This window comes from Neomonachus schauinslandi, chromosome 3, assembly GCF_002201575.2.
Source record: "Neomonachus schauinslandi chromosome 3, ASM220157v2, whole genome shotgun sequence".
In the NCBI taxonomy this organism is placed as follows: domain Eukaryota; kingdom Metazoa; phylum Chordata; class Mammalia; order Carnivora; family Phocidae; genus Neomonachus; species Neomonachus schauinslandi.
In genome coordinates, this window is record NC_058405.1 from 139619877 (window position 1) to 139647041 (window position 27165).

At 39.0% G+C, this 27165-nt stretch overlaps 1 protein-coding gene across 1 annotated transcript in view; it reads right to left on the bottom strand.

Annotated features, from left to right (window-relative positions):
- The window catches only part of CCDC141 (coiled-coil domain containing 141), a 182679-nt gene that overhangs the window by 36202 nt on the left and 119312 nt on the right, over positions 1-27165 (bottom strand). The window contains exons 9-14 of the mRNA XM_021703177.1: positions 15772-15913; positions 13905-14024; positions 11958-12149; positions 6039-6218; positions 1182-1361; positions 467-592 (exon numbers count right to left, since the gene is read on the bottom strand). Coding sequence (XP_021558852.1) covers positions 467-592; positions 1182-1361; positions 6039-6218; positions 11958-12149; positions 13905-14024; positions 15772-15913 — 940 coding nt within the window. The remainder of the gene's footprint in view (positions 1-466; positions 593-1181; positions 1362-6038; positions 6219-11957; positions 12150-13904; positions 14025-15771; positions 15914-27165) is intronic.

Here is a 27165-nt window from a genome sequence, read left to right on the forward strand (position 1 = left end):
AATCATTCATGCCTTTTATTGCTGTGTAGTATTCCATGACATGGCTGTTTAGTTTAATCATTAAACATTCCCTGTTGAAGGACATCTTGGGTAGTTACTAGTTTGGGGCTATTTTGAATAAAGCTGCTATAAACATTTGTGTACATAGTATTTAGTACATAAGTTTTCATTTCTCTGAGATAAATGCCCAAGAGTACAACTGCTAAGTCATATGGCAATCCATTTTATGTTTTGTTTATTTTTTAATTTTATTATGTTATGTTAGTCACCATGCCGTACATCATTAGTTTTTGATGTAGTGTTCCATGATTCATTGTTTGTGTATAACACCCAGTGCTCCATGCAATAAGCGCCCTCTTTAATACCCATCACTGGGCTAACCCATCCCCCCACCCCCTTCCCCTCTGAAAGCCTCAGGTTTTAATTTTTTTCCCGTTCACCCAAGTCTATCAATCTGTTTCTTCACCTGGAGCTGAGGCTTCATTTCGTTCCATTTTTTCTGTAGACCTACAATGGTCTGGAGGCTCCCTCCAAGGTCAAGAGCAGACACAGGCATAAGTGCTTTCTGAAGAAGTTGTAAGTTGTAAGTAGTCTGAAATAAACATTAGATAGTCATGAGTTTGTTTTCTTTGATACCACCAGCAAATACGTAACGACCATTCCAGCGATGACTAGTATGTCATCGAACTTTTCCATCCCTATGAAAACACTCACTACCTCAAGTGAGTTCGAGGTTCTAAATCACCAGTGAACAAAAGTGCAGGCCCTGAGTTTCCTTTACTTGGTTCTGGTTTTATTGTGGTAAAATATACATAACAAAATTTACCATTCTAACTAATTGTTAACTATGCAGTTTGGTGGAATTAGGACATTCGCATTAGTGTGTACCCACCGCCACCATCTACCTCCAAAACTTTTTATCACCCCAAACTAAACTCTGTACCCATTTACCAGTAACTCCCATCCCTTCTCCCCTCAGCCCCGGTAACCTCTATTCTGCTTTCTCTCTTTATGAACTTGACTCTCGGTACCTCATGTAAGTGGGATCATACAACATTTACCCTTCTGTGACTGGCTTATTTCACTTAGCATCATGTTTTAAAGTCTCTTCTATGCTACAGCATATGTCAGAATTTCATTCGTTTTTAAGACTTAATAATATCCACTGCATGTTCCTGTACCTTTCTAAGTTGTTCTTTGAATGCTCCCCACTGCTGTTTCAAAGGCTTGCTTGCAATGGCTTTAAGTTGCCATGTCATCCGAAGGTGGCTGAGTTCTTCTCTTTCTGCCTTCTGGCTTTCCATAGTGTTCTCCATAAAGTGCACTTCACTTTTCGCATTTAATATTTCATCCCTTTTTGCCTGTTAAATTAATAATCCATATAATGGCTTTTCTTTCCCAAGAGACACAACATTTTTGCATACACTATTTTAGGAAGCAAACACCTGATCATAGCCAATGCAGGGCACGGTTCTGATATCAGGACAAGTCTGGAATGCTTGTGTGAAGGCACAGTGGGGCTCTCAGAACCTATATTCTATGCTTGGACACCAGGTCCTGAGTTCTTCAAAACCTCAGTGGTGTTTGAGTCCCAACCCTCGCACCCCTGGCCAGGGCCTGGTTATTTCCTAGGGCTTAAGGGGTGATAGAATGAGCATCAGGAACCAGAAATGTTGAAGTCAAGATTATTTTAATGCATAAGTTTTGAAGTGTAGTCCACCTTTAATTTTAACACACTCATCAGAATGTGTCAAAATCTTAGTATCAGGAATATGAGGGGTCTGTTTTTCTCTTTAAACTGTCCCATTGTATATACTATGATTATTTTAAATTTTTCTTGTGAACCGTGCTTGAAGTTACTCCCTTTTGTGAGAACTGAAATGTATACGTCTACATATCTCTATATTTGTATCTCTTTTATGCACTAGAATCACAATATCTAAATGCAGAGCCCTTTTCCCAACTTCTATATGTTCTGGTTGACTGATTGGAAAACCTTTAAACACTGTTTTTAAACAAGGAGAAATGCAATTGGAGGCAGAAGGATAAGAGAAGTAAAGAGTAAGACCTAGTGTTTTTTTTTATGTTTGCACATACAAAATATGATATTTGAATATTTGGTTGACAAACAATGGTTTTTACTTTGATGGCCAGCCTTTCTCAATAAATCATTAAATTTCTAAGGAGCAAATATGCATGGTTGTCTATAATTGCAATTACAGCTAGGTATCTAAAAGTCAAGGGATCTTTTAAACTGTAGTCAGAAGATAGTGTCATAAATATGCAACAATATTTTAAAACTCCATCTTATTTTTAAATTATTTTAAAGGACATCAATATTTCATATTTATATTTTTATATCAATTTAGACATAATAAAGTACTGATTAATTACAAAAGAATATAATTGCAGGTCCTAAATGAGATTTCCTCCCATGAATTTGGGGGTTCAGAGATAAAATGATATATGCTGCAATTATGGTTAACAAGATTCTAATATATCATAAAAGATACTAGACAACTTCAGCAAAACCCATTGCAAATAATATATTTTTTTACCTATGCTATAAAGTTAGGTAGGGTATCTTTCACATACTCTTAAGTAACTATTAATCAAAATATAACATATAATTTAATGTAAACTTGGAAATTGCAGCATATCAGTGTCAAGCAAAATCCACAGGGCATGATTCGAGTGAGGTCTGGAAAAGGGAGAGCACAGTAGTATTTGTTGCTGTCTAGCTAGCAGGATTCAAGAAGAGTGATGATGCACTTGGCAGACTTAAAATTTTGACCACTCAGGAAGATTAAATAATTTGTCCAAGGTCTAGTTAGTAAACACAATACTCACCCTACTTCTGTGTAGGGGCATGGAAAAATTTGTCATAATCTTATCTAATAGGGTACTAAATTACCCATTTTCCGTTTGAATTCAGGCACAGTTAATGGTGTGTTTTGTTTTCTAGATACGTTGATAACAGGAAGGCAGTAACCTGGATAGCATCTTTGATATACACCACTATAAATTAGTAAATTGACACTTTCATCAAGATGTCTGCCAGATTTCTCACCTAAAACAATTTCTCTGATCTTGATGATTTTTTTTTTAGATGAACTGAAAATTTTTCAGTTTCAAGCTTGAAAAGATGAGCCACAGCAACCTAATCAAGAGCAGGACACTCAGTGGAAAATGCCAGTTGGCCTTTTTCCCTTTTAACAACAAAACTCGTTACCACATTTCAACAGTAATGTTTGTTTAAAAGCCTAATGGTCCAAAAAATATGAAGAGGATTAAAAATGTGTTTTACTTGCTTTACCAATAATTTCTTATCTCAGAATGTCACTGAACCATTAAAGTTAACTATTAGGTGGATCTTAATTCTTATCAATAAGGAGGAATTTATTATATGAAAGTGGTAAGGACCTCGGGGTAAAGCATGTGTTTTATACATAATGTCTGAGATTTGATAGATTTGATTCATGGGTCCTGCCAACACAGGACTACATGATTGGAAACCAAGAGAAAAGTAGACTACAGAAACAACTCCAGGCCCAGATATTGGAATTAGCCAACAAACACTTTAAAATATCCATGATTAATATGGTCAAGAAAGTACAGGAGAGATGGAGAGAGGACAAGAGAGAGAATTTCACTGGCAATTGAAATCTAATAAAAAAAGATCCAACTGGAAATTTCAGAACTGAAAAATAAATTTCTGAAATGAAGTTAGTAATAAAAAGGATAGACATAAAAATGTAGTTTGCAAATATTTGAATTCCATTGTGAATACAAATTAGAGAAGTACACAATCAAGAGACTGAGTAAAAATGTAAAAGATGATAGATAGATAATATGTGTTCTAAATGTTCCAAATGAAAAATAACTTAATTAGTTTTTACAATAAAGCACTTGTATAACATAAGAACATGGGCAAATTGCTTAGCAAGTTTTCTCTGATGCTTAAGAATAGCATTAGATAAATTAGCACTATTTAATACTTATTTTGTTCCCTCATAGATTTAATAAGAATAGTCTTCAAACAGTAAAAGTGGAGAGAGTACATAAAGAGAAAATTGCACATGCAACCAATGAATTATTGAACACTACATCAAAAACTAATGATGTACTGTATGTTGGCTAACTGAACATAATAATAAAAAAAATCACACAAAAAAAGAGAAAATTGTAGCTCAAAGTGATGAGAATAGTTATAGAACCTAACTCTTCCAAATGAATTCAGACTCCAGACTGAGACTCATCACATTTCAGAGTACTGGGAAAATTGCAGATGTCAGTTATCTTTGCAAATCAACAGAAAATAAGAGAAGGGCCAGAAAGTTAGAGAAAGGAAAATGCCCTGATTTTCACAAGGGGGAAAAGGATGGTCTACATCATTTACAGATTGGTAAGCCTTACACTGAAAATCAGTGCAATAAGTTTATCATGGATCAAGTAGTTTGTGAGAACTTTGGAAAGAATTCCTCGATCACAAGGAGTCAACCTGATTTATGCCAAATTATACTTACGTAATTGATAGGATAATTGGTAGGTAGGCACTCTTTTGTTCTATCTCACTCACGACAGACTTAGGAAAAAAGTTGTGAATTAGTGGTTGAAATGAAGTACTATTGGAAGTGTCCATGACCGTTTAATAAACGGGTTAATCAAGTGATGGCTTAATGGATTGGGAAGTCGACTTGCCCCTAGACACTTTTATTAAAAATCTACTTGCAGCCACAGAAGGCCTACTTATAAAATGTATAGAATTAAATTCAGAAAAGAGAGCAGATTCAGAATTATTTTAACAAGATGGAATCATGGGTAAAGACTAACAAAATGACATTAAATAGGAATAAATATAAAGGCCTGCATTTGTATGTAAAAGATAAATGCCTGACCAATATAAGATGGGAGAGAAGTAGCTTGGTAGGAATTGCAATGAAAATGTAAGGGGAGTTTTATTTGATCACAAGCCTAATATGAGCCAGCAAAGTGAAATTATTGCTAAAAATGTTAGCATAATCTTAGGTCTCCTTAGAAAAGGATGATGTCCACTTTCTTGTACTTTGTGTTGAAGTTGGACCTCACTTTTTGGTTACATTTTATGAATGATTTTGACAAACCATAGAAAATTCTGGGAGGGAGAATTAGGATGGAAAGAGAAATGAAGCTATCTCATAAATGATAGAAAGGATTTCTATGTGGTTAGCTACTGGAAAAACCCAGATTAGACATAGCAACTATTTTCAGTGTTTGAAGGACTTTCATGTGTGAGAAGAATGAAATATGAACACTTTTTTCCCCTGTGTAGCTACAGAGGGTTAGAAAGAGATATGAAGCCAGATTTGGCTTAACATTAAAAAAAAAAAAAAAGGTTTCTAGTAGCTGGAATTTTGTAACAACAAAATGAGCAGTTTCATTAGGAAGATACTTGAGGTATTAAAGGAGAGGCGGATTAGCCATTTTTTTAAAACTCCGTAGAGAACTTTATATGGGTCATGGGTTGATATAAAAATTCTAGTATTTTACAGATACAACTCGACAACTAAAATTTTGAAGTACATTTCTAAATATAATGGAGTTTTACTATGAAAAGATCTGCTATGGTAAGAAATTCTTCAAAATGATGATTCACCCTAGATGTTGTCTTTAACCCCTGGAAATTTTGTAAGGACCTTTTTGCACGCTCTCAAAATAATACAACTTTCGGATGGACTTCTACTGAGGTCTCTATGTAATAATGGCAATGTTGTATTTGAATTATAGTCACTCTTTCTTCTTAATAGTTAAAATAGCCTTCACTAGAAATGAATAGGAGGTCTAAGACCAAATAAGCATATAAATGCTCAGCTTTAGGACTGTTCTGGGTTGAATAAAGCTAAAAAAAAAATAAAAAATAACAAAAAAAATAATAAAACCAAAAACAACTTCCTAAACCAGCAAGGCTGATTAGCAGACAGATGGACTTTTGAATTTATGGTTTTGACTTTGACAAGGTATCCTTGCAGAAGGTGTAACACATTTAATGTCATTCTTACCATAGTTATTAAATTAAGGAACTCAAGCCCTAGGTCTTGAGTTAAAAAACTCCTCTTCAAAAATAGCTGCCATTGCTTCTCAGCTGAGTCAGATCGATGCTTGGCTTCAGCATCATCCTCTTCCTTCTGCAGGATTTCAGTTTGGTAAAACTCCTTTAGGCTCTGACACTGCTCCTGTACCTAAAAGAAAAAGAAAAAAAAAAGGAGAGTATAAATGAAAATTAAGAACACTTAAAAACATTTTTAAAGGAAAATAGCAGTAGATTCTAGTAAAAACCTATACAAAAATTAAACAGAAACTACATTTCAGAATTCTTTAAGTTATTATTGAATATTGTCAATTACTGAAAAGACACGAAAATCCATTTAGGTTGTTGACAGATAGGACTACCCCTCAGTAGCAAATTAAGCTGACAAGTTTGTTACCCATAAGACCTAGTTACCATAGCCAAAACCATATTTATGTATTACATATGTGCATGTTTTGCAACTGGGGACAATTTGTGTCAAAGACCAGTGTGGGTCCCTTTAAAGCCGAGTTTTATAATTCAGAAGGAAGATACATACACACGTGCATGCACACACACACACACACACACACAACCAGGGAATACAAATCAGAAGGAAAGAAATGTAAGCCAGTGAAAAATTATTTATAATTATTAATCACAATTTCCTTCTAATCAGTGATAAACCAGAATAAAAAAGTACAAACAATTACCAATTTTCTGTGCAAGTATTAATATTAAGCTGCCTCCATAGGCTTATCTTACTGAGGTACATTACTTCGCCTGCCTAAAACTATATTTTCTCATTTGCTAACCAATGCTAGCAGTACTAGATTATTTTAAATCACTCTTTGATCAGAGCTTATATAAAATCAAATGTGCCTGTAGAACTATATAGATTAATATGTAATTGGGTAATGTAGAAATAGAAAAATTCTGACACAAGCTTTTATGCATTTTGAGTAATATTTAATGGCCAATAGAACAAGACTCAAAGAGCTCATAACTACCAAAAGCAATCTAAACAAGGTGAGAAATTTCAGGCAATGGTTAGTCACCATATTTTAAAGATATTAACATCATTCATCATTTAAATGAACTTAATAGGTGGGCCTGCAAATGGTGCTCAGAAACAGAAGTTCTATCCTCATTTCCCATTTTACATTTACTCATGCTTCTGTTTTGCTGATGCTTGTTTCCTCAGCCTAGAATGAGCTTTCCTTAATTTTCTACTTATCCTTCATGAACTAGTGAAATGGCTACCTCCTCCATGGAGGCTCCTAAGTTTCCCTGGTAAGAATTAAGGATTGGGGCGCCTGGGTGGCTCAGCTGGTTAAGTGACTGCCTTCGGCTCAGGTCATGATCCTGGAGTCCCGGGATCGAGTCCCACATCGGGCTCCTGGCTCGGCGGGAAGCCTGTTTCTCCCTTTCCCACTCCCCCTGTTTGTGTTCCCTCTCTCGCTGTCTCTCTCTCGGTCAAATAAATAAATAGAGTCTTTGAAAAAAAAAAAAAAGAATTAAGGATTCATTTCCTTGGGTTCCCAAAGATAGTTCTGGGAGAAAGAACACCATAAGCAAATTATCGTTAACACAAAGACAAGTATACACACAATGTTATGGGCCCGCTGAGGAGGGACCACCAACTCTACATGGAATAAATAGGGAAGAACTACCCAAAGGAAGTGACCTTTGACCTGTGTCTTTCAGAATTGTCCAGGGTAAGAGGCAGTAGAAGGGGATCCCAGACGGAAGGGTTAACAAGTGTGAAGGCACAAGTGTGAAAACACTGGCTGGTTCAGAGCGCCATAAAAGATCTTAGTGTGAGTGAAGTTCAGGTTGCATGAGCTGAGTAGTTAAGAAAGAAGCTAGAGGAATCACGGTGCTGGATAAAGCGGGCCAGCAGGTTTCAACTTGTTTTCTACTCTAACCAACATGATGTGACAGATTCTCATTAGTTTGAAACAACTGATAGCTGTCACAATGGTTCAGAATCAGCATAACTATCAGCACTTCTATGGGGCTGTACGCTACAGGCTGGGATGTCAATTTGATGGGCTGTCGGTTATGTGCAACTCTCAAAACATAAATTTTAATTCATCCTCCTTTTCCATGGCTCAAAGAAACTTGAATGCAAGTGAGAATGATGCCATTTATGGGAATTCCCTTGAATCTGTACTAGTTTATGCTTTAAGGGAATTAATGATAAACTTCAATACTTCATCCATTTTTTCTTTTTTTTTTAAATTTTATTATGTTAATCACCATATGTTATGTTAATCACATCATTAGTTTTTGATGTAGTGTTCCATGATTTTGTTTGTGTATAACATCCAGTGCTCCATGCAGAATGTGCCCTCTTTAATACCCATCACCCATTTTTAGTAAAAGTTATTTATAATTTGAAAAAAAAAGTTATTTATAATTTGTTTCACAAATTACATTTGTCATATTACCTGAATGTCAAGAGGTAACATGATCAGATTTGCTTTAGAATGACCATTTTTTGAAAGGAGTGAAGCGGATAATTACAGGAAGCAGAACAGGCAGAAGACAACTTCTTTAAGCTGAGCAAGAGATGGTGAGGGCTTGAACTGAGGAAGTGATGGTTCAGGTGGAGGGGAAGGGGAATTCAGAAATCTTTTAGGTTGTCCCTATAGATAAACAAGGGATAGCATGGCCTTCGATACAAGAAAAGACCAAAGGGAGAAGGCTAGGGATTAAACTTCAGCTGTGACATTTACTAGCTGTTTGATCTTGGATACCCTAACTTCTTAGAGTCTCAGTTTTCCTTATTTGTAAAAGAGGAATAATAGTAACTAAACATAGAGGTGTTATAAGGATTAAACGAAGTCAGGAATGAGGACGCCTAGGTGGCTCAGTTGGTTACACATCTGCCTTCGGCTCAGGTCATGATCCCAGGGTCCTGGGATTGAGACCCCCTCAGCCTCCCTGGAGTCTGCTTCTCTGTCCCCCTTCTCCCCCCCCCCCCCGCTTGTGCTCTCTCTCTCACTTTCAAATAAGTGAATAAAATCTTTAAGTAAATAAATGAAATCAGGAATGAAAACAATGGGGGCTCATTGAGAGAGGTCTTGGAAAAGACTCTGAAGCTTCTACATGGGACTTCTGAAAACTGATGGGGTCATTAATCCAATGCCAAGCCACAGAAGAAAAACACGTTTGAAAAACAGATAACTGGTTGTGTTTTGTTGAGCTTTACGAGCCTACAGGATATATAGGGAATTAGTATGATTGGAATTTGAAAGCATTGGTCTGGGGCTTGGAAGAGAGGGGGCTGAGGAACCATTTTTGAGTTATTAGTGTATTAAAACCACAGGCACGGGTGTGATTTTGTATAGAAAGTGTATAGTATGTCCAAAAGAGAGCACAGGTAAGAGCTCCATGACTCACCACACTTCAGAAACAGCAAACTAAATGAGGAAAAAGGAGAAGGAACAGATAAAGAAGTAGACAAGATGATGCCACTTAAGTTGATATCCAAATAAGGTAAATCTACAGAGACAGAAAGCATTTCCGTGCTTGCCTGAGGCTGGAGGATGGAAGCCAGGATCGACTAAAAGTATGCAGCAGGCCCATATTTGGGGTGATGGAAATATACTAACACTGGAGTGTAGCGATGCCTGCACAGCTCTATAAATATACTAAAAATCCTCACACTCTAAAACAGGGGAATTTTATCCTATGTAAATTGTACTTCAACAAATCTGCCTTTTAAAAAGTCACAGGAGGTGAGAGCGAGAGAGTTAAATGTGCCAGAGAGATTAACGGGGATGAGGACTGAAAATATAGCATCTCATTTGTCAACTAGCAAGTAGCTTATCAGGACAATGTCAATGGAGGGAAAGGGTGGTAAATGGCAGGACTGAAGAGGGAATACACTAGAGGCAGCAGGGCGAGGCTTGGGGAGGACAGGCAGGCAGAGGCGAGAAGTGTCATCTTCCCGTTCAGAGAGCGCAGGCGCGAAGGGAAGGACAATTACAGAGTGGCAGCCTTGGTGAGGGTAACACCATCGGCCATGGCTGTAGACCCACAAGAAGGAAGCAACAGAAAAAGCAGATTTGAACAAGTGGAGGATGGATCTAGCTGAAGCTTGATTCTGAAGGGCATAGGCGCGTGCAGGGAAGGACTGATGGCTGATTCATGTTGGGCACAAATAGAGGCTTCACGTTATTGGCAACTGGGGGATGCCATGTGTCAATAGGTTTGAAGTCGAAGGAGGCCAAGGATTTTTTGTCATCTGTGTCAGTCACATACAAGGAAAGGGCCTTGGTTGAGATTTAGGGATGGAAACTGGGGTAAGATGTTTGAGAATCACTACTGAATGGGCACCAACAAGGGAGTGTACGGGGACCCCGGCGGAGGCAGCCACCCATACATTGTAACAGTGCCAATCAGCACAACCGTATGATTTTCCATAGGAGTGTCTGAAAGCTGAGTAAACGGAGGGTTGGTTTGGCCTGGTATTGGGAATTGGCAGGGAGAGCCAGGGTGGACGGCAGGGTGATGACAGGATGGAGAGTGGGCTGGAAATGAATAACCAGGAGCTGGTGAGGAAAGAAGGAAAGCCCGAGGGGGTTGGAGGGTGACGGACTGAGAGCACCACCAACATGAGAAGGACAGAAGGCTCCACTAGGGAGCAAAACAGATTTAGTGAACGCAGGGAGGGTGGAAAGATGTGAGGTCCTTCTGAGAAAGTGTTTCTTGCAAAGCTAAGGTCCAGCCCTATAGAGGCTCTTGGTCCCAAAGGCCAGAGCCGGCCATGGAAGTAGATGCTGAAGTAGAAGCCAAGCAGGTGCATTTTTGGCAATGAAGACACAGAAAACAGCATTTCTTTGTACCTTCTCCACCATTTCAAGTTCCGAATAAAAATGTTCAACAGGATAATCCTGTCAACTGCAATACCTTTCCCAAACCATAAGGGTTCAGGGCTAAGAAAAACTAAATAAAAGTTTAGGTGACAAAAGGTGGAGTAAAGACATGGAACAGGGGCAGTGGTTACCTGAGATTTGCTGGGACTGGGCATGGCCTTCCTCCTGAGGGGTGAGAATTCAGAACATTACAGAACGAGAGCTGACAGAGGAGATGTGCTCAGGCAGGACGCTGGTGGGCTGGGGGGGGTGGGGACCAGTGACAGTGGGAGGGTGGGGGTGAGAAAAATTCAAGCATGCTCCCTAACTTTGGTTGGTTTTACCCCGGAGTGGACCGTGTAGGTTCTACCTCCCGCTAGGCCAGTGCCCGCCTCCCTGAGAGTGGCAGAGTGTGCGTGCTCCTAGGTGGCACCCTAGCCCTTTTCCATTACTGATACCATCTCCCAGAGACTGGGACCTCTGAGAGATGGAACCGTAGTCTGCGGGAGGGAATTTCACAGATTCTCTAGTACGACCCTGTCAAAATAGTGCCTCAGAAGAAGCTCTCCGAGGTAAACTTGTTATAGGATTAACATAACAATAAAAAATTTTTTTAAAAAGGCATCAAACAAGACAGATCTGAGACGACCCAAAAGCCCATAATTTCTGATTCTGTGTATGCATTTTAAATGAATCAAAGTAATTGTTGAGTATTCAAAGAGATCCATGGTGGAAGATGACTTATTTTTAAATAATTTTGTTCTCTGTTTAGGATATTATAAATGCTTGTAGGCCACAGTAAAAAGCGTTCCCACACAACCACCTTGCTTATTTGTATCTACACCCAACACTTGCATTATTTTTTAGGAAAACAACCTACTCTTTGAGTTCTTGTATGGTGTCTTGGAGAATAAAGGGCCAGTAAGTGAGTACACGCATGGGAGTGGAGGATACGGGACCACCCAGCAGGGCTTCTACCCCCAGAGAAAGCAGGAAGAAGGGCAGAGTCCACTTTGCTGAAGAAGGTCTGCACGTGGGCACCATACCTCTTCTGAGGACTTTAGAAATGCCACATAAGTTTGCAGGACTTGTGACCTGGAGCCGATGCTTTGGCCAAGTATTTTTAATTCTTCCTTTAGCCATTTAGCTTTAGAAGAAAGCAATGCCACTTCATCAGGTTCAAATTCATTTTTCTCTGTCATAAGTTTTGCAGCTGCTTCTAATTCATGTGCTGTCTCCTATGAAAGCAAAGCGCAGTGGGTCAGAAGCTGACAGGGGAATCATGAACATTCACATTTCATTACCTTCTGTACATCCATCTATTACAATTATTAATTGAACTTGTACCAGAACTCTCCTCAATGAAAAAAAGGCATAACTTTCAAAACTTAAAAAAAAAAAAGTAATCTTAAAATGAAAACCATCTCAAATTATTCTCTCACTCTACCAGCTCTGCTTTTCATTTGGAGCATTCTATTTGTGTGTCTGTGTGTGTGTGTGTGTGTCACAAAGAGAAGAAAGGCTGTTTGGTATGAAAAGTTATAAAACAAAATGGCAGAAATGTTTTGAGTAATTCATTTAACAATTATACATGAGGATTGCCTTTTGAAATTTAATAATTTAATAATTTGGGAAATTTAATAATAGCTCTAGCAAATTCTTAAACTAATTTATAATTTATATATATATATTATAATAATACAAGGGATGGCAAGTTTATAGAAATTGTTTACTCCTTGTTTAATTTATAAAAAATGACATGTCACTTATGTAGTCTTACTTAAATCTCTATCTAGAAAGGTTTTTGAACAAGGGTAGGGGAAATGTTATATATGAAATCTAAGTAGCCCACAGGGTTGCTCTTCTGGGTCTTCTTTTGAGTGTACTTCCTGGCAGGTAAAATCTCACAGAGAACGGATAAGCCAGTATGGTAGGCATTACATCTGCAATTGCCACAGAAAGAGCCATGTAAAATTTTATGTGAGACTGAACTAGGAATCAAGCAAAAATGAAAGAAAAAAGCTTCACTGTCATTTGCAGCAAGAAGGAATTGCTTCCCTGCTTGTATTTAATATGCTTCCCAAGTACTCCACTGAATGAAGCTAATTTTCATTTCCAAGTGTTGCTTCCAGATAGCACTCTGGGTAGGAGGAAGCAGGGGAGTTTCTCCCTGTGCCATTTCCTCCCTCCTTCTACAATTCTTAAAATATAATAGTGAAATTGAATTCAGACATATGTTTTATTTTAAACATTTGAAATAATGAGTTAAAAAAATTCCATTTAAAAACATCGGTGTGTCTGTGAGTTCCCAAACATGAAGGAGGTCTTCTGGCTGAGAACCGATGGAATAACAAGGCCATTGCCTACTGACTTGGGTGAGCTGGGAGAGCTGCTAGACTCACCTTTCTAAACATCTGCTGGGCCGGCTGGGACTCAGTGCAGAGGTGGAGCTACTAGCAGGAATATTTGAACCTAAGTCCCAGGGGGAAAGGGGTGAGGAGGAGCCAGAGAAGGTGCCGGGAAGAGGAGGGTATTTTCTGTCCCTGAACGTTGGGCTTGCAGCAAGATTGTGTTTTTTATTTGCTTCCTGGAATCCTGCATTAACGCATATTGCTTCTGGGAATTTTCTTTCGTAACTTACTCCAGCAGAAAATCACAAATAGTCTTAGAGAAACACTCTCCCTGTGTCCTGTGGCATCCCAAAAGGAGTTGCTAACATCTCCCAGGCAAGGAAAAGGGGCCAGATGAGTGCTTAATACCAGGTTACAAAGTTTCAGTGAACTCAAAGTTCAGTGAACACCGTAATAAATGCACAGATAAGTATAAATAATTTAGATACACATAACAGAAGTTTTAAGTCATTATTTACCACAATATTAATTTAGAATTGCAACCCTCGAGAGCTAGCATTAAGTTTTATAGCCACTGAATATAAAGAAAAGAAGTCATATTTACAAAATCATAACCACAATAATAATTCCTATTTAGTTTACCTTAGCTTCCATATCTAGTTCCAAGTATTTACTCAAAATCTTCCCTGATTCAGAAAGGCTGGAACCGACATCCATTGCACTGGAAAGTACTGGACTGATTTTCTGAATTGACATTTCCACCTTTAGCAATAAAGAATATATTGCAGTCTTAGTAATATGTACTTGCATACATGTCTGCATATGTATAGAAAAGATAAATACTACTCTCTCTATTCCCATTGTACTTTAAATGGATATACCAATTTCCATCTAAAAATAGTTTTAAATATTTTAGAATGTCATGTTAAAATTAATAATGTTGCTCTTCATATGAGGTAATGCTACTGACCCACCACATACCCAGGGTATATGTTTAAAGACATATATTTATTAACAGACATATATTTTATTAACAGCAATGAGATATAAACAATCATCCACATCTTCTAAGAACTTATCACCTATATTACCTAGAAAAGATAATGCACTTGCTAACACATCAGCAGAGATGAATTTATCTGATTAATTAACTCATAATCATCCACTGTAAGTTGAAGGGGGCCCACTAAAGGCACATCTTGAAGTAAAGGTCCAAAGCTGGGTATTAAATCACCCTGGAGGTTGCTACATTTAGGAGCCCTGGGGCAGTACCAAACCCTGTACATGTGACTGTAAAACACAGGGGCCCGCGTGGGCCATGTAATTGATGAATGTGGGGGACTATGATTTGATTTTTAGTACACACGAATCAATGGGAAAGCAATCTTTAAAGGGTTCTATAACAGCCAAGTTACATTCTTCATCTTCTGGCTCTCACCAGGGCCCATACCTCCCACAGGCAAGTTGGCTCTGAATTGGCAGTAAGACAAGGAGCAACAGTTGTCTGAGTTCCTACTATGTTGTCCACCACCACCAAATTAGCTTGAGTCTCAAGCTCCAGGGAATGTGGCTCTGCAGCTGCTGCCATATTTGGATTCTCCCTGGACCCAGGCATCGGGACAAGTCTCAGATTCCCAAGTTTCGGGATCAATAACAGGTGGGAGGGCAATGTGGATAGAGACGTGGTTATTTAATGTGCTCTCCCATGAAGTCTACTAATTCTACTTGTTTAAGTCAGGCATATGAGTCCACTGTATCAGATGAAGACATTGTTGAAAATCTGAGACCCAGCGGGGGCATCAAGGTTCATTAGCATTAATGTCCCTGAGCTAGTTTTCGCTGTACATCCCAGCTACAGATAAGCAATTTTTTATTTAGCCAAACAGCAGCTGCCTGGTTTTATTCCTCTTTGAAAACAGGAAATAAATTTCTCCTGTACCGAGTCATTGTATCCACTCTGCAGAAAAAGGATTTTCACATGTATGTTTTTATTTGGAATGATCACGTCCTTTGTGCTGACCTGCTTCAATAAAGTATGATAATGACAACTTTTCCCTGGAAATCCCTAAAACATCACTTTTGGTATTTATGTGCCGTCCTCATGTTGTATGATACCATGTTAACTGAAATGTGTACATATTGGAACCAGGCACAGGCCCACATAAAACAAGGACACGGTCCCAATATGCACATGGTTCAGTTCTATGCAGAGCAAGAACTACATTTGTGTGTACGTGTTCAGGGCTGGCTGGTGTGGCGGGGAGGATTACACAGCAAGTTTCAGCAACCTGGGAGAGGAATGGTTGCTGAGCAGTAGTGAACTATAACTCTCTGCTGCTCAGTGATAAAACCCAACGTGGAACCTAAGGGAAGCCAAAGGAGATGTGCCACCATCCTCCCACCATGCCCCACGCTGCAGGTGCGGTACCCAGTATCACCTTGTCTAGTATCACCAAGGAAGGAGCTGCATCTAAGTAGTAGCCAATGGAGGGCACATTTAAGAGACTACCTTCTTGAGGTGGCCCTCCACCGAGGCAGTTAATTGCTGTTTCTTAAGAGCAAATTCTTTGTGCGCTGAACACCGTTGGGTCAGTTGGTCCACTCGCCTCTCAATGCATCCCATCATCTCGCAGACTCCAGTTACCCGAGAGCTGAATAGAACAAGCCAGCTGTTAGTTCACCCCGCCCTGATAGGGAAGCCCCAGGAACAGGGAACATTCAAAGTGGGTCTGCTCTTTCATGATAGGGATGAGTCGATAAAAGTTATCAAGCTTCAGGCTTTAGGATAACAGAAGTTAAGTAACATGAAATTATGTTCCCTTGTTTAAATCAGTCAGTCCTGAGGGAAAAGATGAGTTATGGGTTTTTGCAAAATGGTCTAGTCTTTTTTTCTAAAGGTTTACTTTTTAATATTTCTCTAAGATACTTTGAGAACCCTATGGCAAAAAGCACAGTATGTTTGCCAAGAGTTTTACCTGGGGGTGTGATTCAAAAGCTTCATTTATCTAAAGATGCTCTTTGAATAGAAATGGGGATCAGCCAGTTAACAAACCATTTACTAATCCAATAGGGTAAAATATTTATGTAACACTAAGTTCCTTGTTCTCGATGACGACGGATGCTCAAGGCTATATTCATTAAGTGAAAACCAAGTTATCACCAACAATTAGGAATCTAATGTACTTGTTCATAAAAAAAGAGACTGAGTCTCACATTGTCATTTTTCACCTCTCATGAGAAAGAGAAAAGTGACATGAAAGTTCATAAAACACACATGCCTTTAGAACAACAAATGACCTTAGAGTCAGATCCCATTTGCTCTGGCCTAAAGATAAATTAGCAAGTTTCCCACCCATGTCCAATGTAGGCCCACCAGCCATGCAAGACAATGAAGGGAGGTTGTTGGTGGAACGAGCACCTTTTAATTTGTCCACCTACCCCTAAGACAGAGCCTCTCCTACTACATAAGAAATTGAAGCCTTCAATTTTGTGTCAGTCATTTCCTTCAAATACTAATAAAGATTAACGTGATAACTCTGAAATTTAATTACCCAAAGTTAAAAAAGATCTTGGAGTGAGGTACAGATTTCAGTAATTTTACCTCAAATAATTAATTTATGACTCTGTAAAAACGAATTTAATTAGTAATGAAATGAGGGCAAGATCTCATATGACTGAGAGGTAAAGTAACTTCACAGGAATGACAATAAAGCTGCCAAAGGGGTGAGAGTTCATCAGGCAGCTTGAGAATCCTGTCGGATGTGTGTCCTGTGGGTACCACTGGGGCCCTAGAGACGTTTAACTGGGGAGAGAAAATGAAACCACTGTGAGGAATCTTACTCCTGACACATAATGTTCCACAGATGCTACACTTACAACAATTCGTTTTGCATTTTAATAGCTCAGGGATGGTGAAAAGTATAATCAAGAAATCAGGAGGGTTTTATAGAAATAATTCTAGTGATACTTAAGTCTACACATTTTGTAAATAAAAGCAGTGTATTGGTAATACCAATCGTATTTTGGTTAGGTTTTAGACTTTGGGACATGATATACTAAAAAAGCACTTAAAAGCCCAGTTGTCCTATGTATTATAAGTTCCAAGTTCTCTGTAGAATATGCAAATCTGGAATGAGAAAGACCAGTAACAAAGAAAAGTGAAGTAGCTGCAATGTGGAAAGAAGATACAGAGAACAGTTAGTGAAAGTAAACATTTTCTAAAAACAATGAGCGCTACTGTGGCAAGGCAGCATTTTTAATGTTTTAAATAGTCTCTTTTCTAATTCTCATTACTACGCTATCATCTGGGTGTAATTGTTATCTCCATTTTGCAGATGAGCAAACTGAGGAACGAAAGGCTCAGTAACTTGCCCAGGTCACCATTATTAAGTGGCAGAGCCAGGATTTGAACCTGTTCATCTGATCTCAGAGTCCACACTCTTGACACATGATGGGATGGGAAGGTATTCGTCCTCTAAGATTTCACCTTCACTCGAGTTGACTGTTAATGGAAACAGGATTAGCCTGACTGGCATGTTCTTTTGAAATTGGCTGGCTTCTCCAAAGCAATATCTGCCTATAGTTTGCGAAGTAACCACTAGAGGGACACTTGTCCAACTTCATGTTTTAAAGGAACCTTCCAGCAGAGAACAGAAATGGGGAAACAAAACCAGATCAAGCATTCCTTTTGTGAAAATATTGCTCTTTAGCAACTTACAGTTTTAATTTAGATGAATCACAACCAAGCAAATGCAATCTCTCTGTGTCTTTGGAAGGACGACTCCTTTTCAATTTTTCAGTGACCTAGGAGGTTGGGTCTCATTTTGTGGTGATTTTTGCCTTATCATATATATCTACTGCATTGTAAATTCTGTTTTTTTTTAAGGGGGGGCTGGAGGGGCAGAGGGAGAGGGAGAAAGAGAATAATGGAGCCCGATGCAGGGCTCCATCTCACAACCCTGAGATCATGACCCCAGCCGAAATCAAGAGTCGGGTGCTTAAAACCCTGAGCCACGCAAGTGCCCCACATTGTAAATTCTTTAAGGGAAAGGACAACATTCTTTTCATCCATATATCCTCTGTAGCCCTGAGCATAGAGACTTGTTAGTGGATCAATGCATATTTTCAAATTAAATAAAATACACTTTAATCAAAATTTAAGGGAAGAGAAGCTATAGATTTAAGAAGAACATATGCACAGAGAGTTACTGTATAAAAATGTCACTAATGAAGTCTTCAATTGTTTTTAAACAATGATGACTTTGCCCTTTGCCCACTTACAGAAGTTTTAAACTATCCAAAGACTGACGAATTTCTTCTTGGACGTTTGGCATTTATCATTAGGTTGAGTGCGACCTCCTCTATTTAAAGCCTCAGAGGGGCCCACTGAATCGCCTTGTTTGGCTGTGTGTTATTGCCTGTCCAGGGTACGCTCTACTCTTACTTGTAGCTTAGACCCCTTCCTCAGTACAAGGAGTTCTGAATTATCTTGCTTACCCTAGCCAGCTCTGGTTTTCTTTCCCCAGTGTCAGCTAGATCATCTGTCTGATCATGCAGTAATCTCTTCCCTCTCCCTTATTCCCAATTGGCATGTATCTGTCACACCTCTAACCCCATGGCCACTCCCTCCCTCCCACAGTTCTTTCTTACTAAAAAACCTAATGTGCACGTTACAACCAACTCTGATTCCATCAGTTTCAGTTTGGAACATTAAACACTGATTCCAGACTTTTCTTTTGAACATTCCAGAACATTTTAAAACATGTAATAGCATGCATATTGGCAATTTTCTCAGAGCCTGAAAAGCAGATGGTTTGATCAAAGGAAAAATATGACCTCACTCTCTGCCAGCAATTCTTACATGAACTGAAAATAAATTACTAGAATTCCATCAGTCACTCAGGAATGAGTCTTATTCCTTCCCAGGTATATTAACTGGATGATAGGGCAAGAACAGAGGGCAGATAATAGAACTTGATTGGATGAAGTACCCTGTCATTTCGTTCTGACTCTGAAGCCACCTGCTCATGTACGGCCTCACTGGGTGGGAGAGGGGTTAACAATGGACTTCTGGGTCTAACAGTCTGTGGGTCTACAACTTGCATTGTACATACTGATTGATCTTTGGGTTTTCTCTATACGAATGGATTAGATGGTGCCTGTCTGTGGCATGGGCATGAAGTACACCAGATTATTCCTGATGCTGACTTTGACTTTTCCAAGCACCACAGATACTCAGAAATGACAGACTGTGAGGGCTTCTTCAGACATTTGTTAGAAATTCCATCATGGGAGCATTTTCTCCCCTACTCACTGAGCCAGTAGAGGAGAGGGAAGGGGGAAGAAAAATGCTTGACTTTTTTTTCTAAAGAGCAGAGACATATTGACTCCTGGCTCAAAAATAGACGGTTCTATTTGTTGAATGGAAGCAGTTGCCCCATCTCTGCATCTGTTGCAAATTGGGGCTGGGGGAGGGGAGCCAATCCCAATGTTAATGTGTTCTAATGATTCTTTCCGGAGAATGGCAAGTTGCTTTCAAACCTTTCATAAATTACTATTGGCAGCCCATCTGGATTAGGAGCTGAACCAGATGGTAAGCACTTGACAGCTTACTCTCTCATCCGAAGGAATCAGCTGATCATAGTTTTCTTTTTGTCTGTGAACAAATTATACTCTGAAAATGGAAAAAAAAATTTTTTTTCCTTATCTTTAGCTTGCTGCTTCTTTTGATAGGGACCCAAACAGTGTCCCTTCATGTTTATGATCTTTATTTTGGAGGAAATAACAGCTACTGTCTAGTTTTTATCCCTACTTTGAAAAAAAAGTGCCACTCATACTGTAGAAGTGGAATGTATGTTTTTACCATTTTTTTTTTCTCTGACTTAAGTTAGTCATGTTGCGAATGCCTCACTACCAAAAAGTAGTAAGTGGGGCTGAAGCTACAGATCTCCTGCGTTCTGGTCCAGATGCATGACAAGCTCCACTCCCAGGAGGACACAGACAGCAAAAGATGTCCTGCGCGAAGGGTACCATAGCTAGGATTCTACCTGAAATCAGTAACAGGAAGGGCATTCTCCCTCCTTGTAAAAGGTTGGAAAATGCTATCTCCAGCTGGTGCTGGGGCCAAGAAATCAGACACATCAGGGCAGTCGGGAACCCCGCCCCACCTCCTGCTGTATCTCTGAGAGCCACAGCTTCTCCATGGGTGACCCTGACCAGACAATACAATCTGGACGGAAGACAGAGAGTTCAGGGGGAAGTCACTGCAAAGCCGTTAAGGAGGAAGAGCTAAGAGCGGAGAACAAAGCAGAGAAAATAAGCAAAGAACAAGCACCTCCCACTCCAGATGAGAGTACAATCTAAAATTTCAAAACACACGAGGAATATAAATCCTAACAAAAGACAACTCAACAATTGAGAGATAAATGTACTCTGTCTGAAACAAAAGCCAAGTAGAGCAATCTGAAAATGACCTTAACATAAATACACCTGAGATCATTAGAAAGACAAAGAAAAAACCAACACCCATAATTAAAGAACAAGAAGCTCTGAAACAAAAACAGTTTGAAATAAAACAAAAGTAGCTATAAAAAAATGAGTTAGAAATCTCAGAAATTAAATCAATGTGGTTATAAAAACTAGGAAAAAAAAAAATCAAAGGGAAAACCAGTGGGAGGGATTCCCTGAGGGCACAGAGTAAAGGCTGACAGAATGACAAGTCCGGAAGGCAGTTCTGAGTTCTGAAGGGCAGACCCAGAGGCTCCAACTTCTCTAGGAGGAGTTAAAGGAGAAGAGAAAAGAGAGAACAATGGAAAATCAATATTTAAAGAGATAATCCCTGAAAATTTTCCATGATTGATGACAGAAATCCTCAGAAAAAAAGGGACATAGCAAGAACTAAACAGACCAATATTCTCATTTAAGATAATTTGGAAAATATGAAATTACATTTTAATGTAGTTCCTTCCAAAAAGTTTTTCTCTTTGCAGTCCTTTTCTCCCTCCAAAGTTAGAATGATGCTATCTACGCAATTTGGATCCTGACATTATATGGCGAGGATACTCTGTCTTCAAATAAACCTCAAAAACACTTTCCATATTGGCTTAGAACATTCTACAATGTGCGTGCCCTGAAACTATTCAAATGTTTCCCTATTTTCTGGGACTATTTAGGGGGTTTTCAGGTTTGCACTATTATAAACAGCACTGTGATGAACATTTTATTCATAAAAAGGCCCACTCACTTCTCTCCCTTGCTCTTTTCTGTTTTTGTTTTTTGTTTTTTGTTTTTTCCCTCTCTAATCTGAGAGAACTTTTCTAGAGCATCCAGTGCATAGATTTCTGCCCCTTTAGTCAGCCTTCCTCTCTAGACTCTGCAGCTTCAGATCTTCTTACTCTGGGATGCTTGCTACTTCACATCACATCATCAACATCATCAACGAATATATTCATATTGTAGTGAGTAACTCCTAGATATTTTACAAGAACCTAATCGAATTATGCCTAGATTTAAGGGAAAGTGTGAACTTTGCATGTTTTCCATACTAACAGTTTCAAAATTATAAAAGCCTATATAATGTTCCAGGCCCAGATTGCAGTTAGGACATTTACTCAACCTCTAAAAAGAACAACTTAATATACACTTGAAAATATGTGGAAAGTGGCTGAGTAAGTCCTTAAATGCTTGGCAGAACTCCTCTAAAATGCAACCATAGATAACTGTATCAGGCAAAGGAAATTTCTGTTTTTGTTTCTTTGTTTTGTTGGAGGGTGGGGATTGTTTTTGTTTTCCACTTAGGATCTTTTAAAAATATTTTTACTATGGTAAAAGCTTTCTTTTTAATATCATACCAGCACCATAACATTTCAAATCAAGCCACCTAGTTTGTAAATACTAAGATAAGGAACATAAAAAAAGGCTTCCCACATGGTTGACCTTGAAGGCTGATCTCAAAACAAGGTCATGAGCTGGAAGGGGAGGCGACAGCTGTTACGAGTCAAACAACTAAGTAATGATTCAGAACACCACAGAATGAAAAGTGACTCCATGAGACAGAGCTGACCAATACAAAGGAATTTAGAAAGCACTGAAGGGTGGACATTGATTCTGCTCATCTTGGCTAGATGTAGAGCCTTCATCCATCTTAGATTATCAAATTCAATAATGAATCAACTTCAGCAATTCTTAAGTCCTTCACTTGACCTATCCTGATCACAGAAGCTAGAGATTGTGTCTCCCTCCCAAAAAATTGCAGGGAAGGGGAGACTTGAGTGAAACTCACAGAGTACATTTTAAGCATGCCAGAATAAAAAAAAAAGAATCCATGTGACCAGGCTCCTTGTTATCGATTAAAGTGGAGTGAAAGGAATAGACAGAGAGCTAGCCCGCTAACATAGTGGTTCAGGCCTGCATTCCAGGACTCACTTTGCCTCTTACTACCATGTGACAGGTAGCAGGGAAAGTTATTGAACCTCTCTGTGCCCTAGCTTCCTCGTCTGCAAAACAGAGGCAATGATAATAGTAGTACCTATAGCACAGAGTGGTTTTCAGGACCAAATTTTTTAATGTATATAAAGCACACAAGTGTTTGCAGTTGTTGCCAATGAGTGTTGGAATAGTCTAACTTTCACCCGCTATGATCTTGTCTTCTGCTCCTCTCTCCTACCACCTTCTTCTCCAGCCACACTGCACTGCCTTCTGTTACATCTTTGCTGTTGTTCTGCTAGGTCCACTCATCTCCCAGCTGTGTGTGGTAGCTCCCTCTCCTTGAAGAATCTTTACCTGACTACAACATCCCCATGGTCCCCTCCCCACAGTGACTCTCTATCCCACCTCACCTTTATAGTACTCATTGCTGTGCAAGAGTATCTCATTTCCTGATTTAGCTGTTGGTTGGCTGTTTCTTCCTACTAGAATATAAACAGCATGAGGGCAGACATTTCCCCTACTGCATTAGATGCACGGGAGCACCTGATTTATAAAAGATGCTCAATAATGTTTTTGGAATACATAAATGAATAAATGAATAAACCATGTTCTGTCTAAAGTTCGTTCCATTCACTATATCAAACAACAGAAGTAGTGGTAGCCAACATAAATGAAAATTGTGAAGAGAGAATACAAAACCCCAATTAACTCTTGTTTTTATTTCTTTAGAAAATATAAATATATGAAGATTAACATTAAGTAGGTAATAAGTGTTAGATCAAAACAAACAATACTAAAGTTAAACCACAACAAACTATCAGTCAGAATGAGGTTCATAAGCTTAAATTCACCATAACGAGGTAGAATGAAAACTGGTAAGTCTCTTCTGCAAAGATAGAGATTGAGTCAACACTGAAGCAAGTTTACTTGTAAATCTTAAGTTAATTTTAGCAAACAGGAAAAGGTGAATGGATATTGCACAAGATGGTCTTGTATGTTTTTTAGTTCTGCATTGTTAGCTACACAGAGAGAAATGAGGAGATCCCTTGATTTTGTCCAATTATGGAAAACTTCACCCTCATACAAGGTCTCCAACCTAGGACTTCCAATCACCACAGCCTCCTGTGGCTTAAGGAATGCAGAATTCTGCTTGGTAGCAGACCCCCTTTGGCCTGTCTTTAGACATGCTGCTCAAAGACGATGCCAAGTGAAGCTTTGGAAGAGGTGAGGGGGACCAGAAGCCAGGAACTTTAACTTCAGTGTAAGTCTAAGTTTGACCATTATCAGATGCAGTAACTTGCATCATTACTAAATGCAAATGAACGTACGAAGATGTCTTTAAAATTAAAGTTTAGTTACGTCAGATGACAGATATTATACTTTGAAAAGATAATAAATTATTTAGCAATGATTCAGAATTATCACCCGATTATAGGGAGAAAATAGAAAAGCAAGGAAACATGTCAACAACCATTATTTATTTTGTGAGGCTGCTCCAACTTCAAAGGTGTTTGATTTCAGGATAGAAAAACAGTGTGGATCTGTTCCTAATAAGGCAATAGTTACAGAAAAGTAACAATAAAGGTCTCAGATTTTTACTGGAAGCATCGTCTCAGATAAATGTGAACTCTGAAGTCCTATTTTGTTGACTAACAGGAAAAAAAAAGTTAGATCTAAAGGTCTCTGAAATTCCTATCTGCCCTAATACTAAATTTTGCCTTTTATTACCTTAAAATAAATGCTTGTCTCTCCTATTTCAAATACAACCTTCCCCAGTTCGTGAAAATGAATATAATGTGGTGCTGCTGACTCTATTGTGATTATTTGAAACAACCATGTGACTCTTCGTATTTTGCTTTTAAAGCTCTTTGTAGAGAAGGTTAAAAAAAAAAGTGAACCAATTGCTAACAGTAGTGGTTTCATTTGATTAAAAAAAAAAAAAACCCTCCATTTTACAGATGAGGAAAGGGTTTCAGAAAAGTTAAGTTTAAAAGTCATGGCGGGCGCCTGGGTGGCTCAGTTGGTTAAGCGACTGCCTTCGGCTCAGGTCATGATCCCAGAGTCCCTGGATCGAGTCCCGCATCGGGCTCCCTGCTCGGCAGGGAGTCTGCTTCTCCCTCTGACCCTCCTCCCTCTCATGCTCTCTGTCTCTCATTCTCTCTCTCTCAAATAAATAAATAAATAATCTTTAAAAAAATAAAAAATAAAAAAAATAAAAGTCATGGCATTGTTTTGGTCCTAAGAATGCATGAAATAGAACTCCTTTGATACTAAATCTTATGTTTCTTATCCATACCAGTTTTCAAATGTCTGATAATGGGGACTTTAGTCTTTTGTGTCCTCGAAGTGTGGCTGACATTCAGAAACCTAGGATGCCATGCAATGTTCATGGACATGTACTTTTCTCTGCTGAAATTGGCAGTATGTTTATTCCCATTGCCAATGTTCTAAATTCTACCTTCACTCCAGCAGTGTCAGCAACTTGAAATCTCCTTCTTAGGTTCTGCTTCCTTCCTATGATGATGACCCACACCGTTGAACAGATGAATCATTAGATGAGGAAAGGAAGCAAGTCTCAAATGTAATGCATGGGACTGAGGTCCGTAGCTATGTGTGGCTTTAGTTTGCTACCAAGATGCAAATGCATTTCAATTCAGTTTTTAATGGATTTCTATTCTACATCTACCTTTTGAATCAAAAATGTCCTTTGCCAGGTAACAATTTCACTTTACCTTCAGTTCCTCCTGCAAAATGGAAAAATAGTATTGATTTGTAAAATACTGTGACATCTCAGGGCAACCAAACACCTTGGAACTACTATGAAAGCTTGTATATCTAGGATGTTGACAGAAACCATATTGATAATAATTACTATTTTTTTAATCTAGTTACCTAACAATTTTAATTCAAGTTTCTTGAAACAGTCCCTAACTACTGCTTCTTCTATTAAGACTCAGTCTGCAGCCTGAAGAAAAGAATTGTAGATGCCCTTTCAAAAAAAAAAAAACAAATAATATATATATAGCATATATATAACATATATATTATATATGTATAAATTAAGACTACAAAGAATAAAGAAGGAGAAAAGAATGAGACTAGCCAAGTAAATAAACATGTTGACCATGACAAAGTGGGTGGCTAAAAGCAGTCACTAAAGCCTTGAAAACAGGATGCAATATAAAATATAAGCACTTACCTTTTATATTTGAGTATTGAAGATGAAACATTACTAATTAGAGCAAGTTTAAGGGTAATAAATTTTGACCAGTTTAAGGGTAATAAATTGTGACCAGCTTTCCAACTCCAGGAGCTAAGCATTAACACCGAACAGGGAACTTTAGTTTCTGGCCAGAAGCGGGGACTAGATTTACCCTCATGCCTGAAATGACTAGAAGAATAGACAATGGATGTGAAACAATATTTCTCAGACAATGAACAACAGGTAGCCCAGGATGGTGATCCCTGAGAGAAGGGAAGCGAATGAGATATGTCTTATGATTACATCAGTTTATTGCATGAGAGGGAATTTCCAGGCCAAAGCTCAGGGAGGTGGAACCCAAAGAGAGCCCGGAGGTCTTGCTGAGTTGAGGAGACAGGGCTCACACTTTGGGAGGCCAAGGAACCTGGAATTTCTGGGGCAGCATACAAGAGACAGATTTCCAAAGATCTAGGGAAGGGTCTTAGGCTGCCTCCTGCCACCTAATGCATTTTTACCCATGCATTAAAGGAAACTGCCCAAGCCAGGGAAAAGTACAAGTAAAGAGCAGCCTAAACAGAGTATCTGTGCTTTGAGACTCACTTGTAAAACCGACATGGAACGACATGGGACCATTCCCCAAATTCCAACTGGAGACCTCACCAACTTAATCCAATCATCACGACTCAGATCAGTGTCTGACATGTACCCTGAGTCCAGGCACCCTACAGGATAGCTTCTTTTTTTTTTTTTTTAAGATTTTATTTATTTATTTGACAGAGACACAGCAAGAGAGGGAACATAAGCAGAGGGGAGTGGGAAAGGAAGAAGCAGGCTTCCCGCCAAGCAGGGAGCCCAAGGTGGGGCTCGATCCCAGGACCCTGGGATCCAGACCTGAGCCAAAGGAAGACGCTTAATGACTGAGCCACCCAGGTGCCCCATACAGGATAGCTTCTGCATGGTGCAAGACACATATACATTCTGGAAGACTGGACCTTTAAGCAGGGGAGAGGAGAAAGGAGTGTGCCCACACTTTGGGGCCAGATATGGGTGTACTGGGGCTCCTGGAGCAGAGCCAACACACCATTACCTGATGTATGGCTTGGAGGGAAAGTAAAGAAACTTAGTAGCTATAGTTGTTAGTTTTCAAAAGGGGAGAATCATTTTCCCTTCTCATAGCTTCAGCTGTTTGGCTCCTGTTGGAAGACCCTGGATTATTTCTTATCTTGGCTTTACATAGTCCCATGGCAACCATCACAAGCCCTGGCTAAATATCTC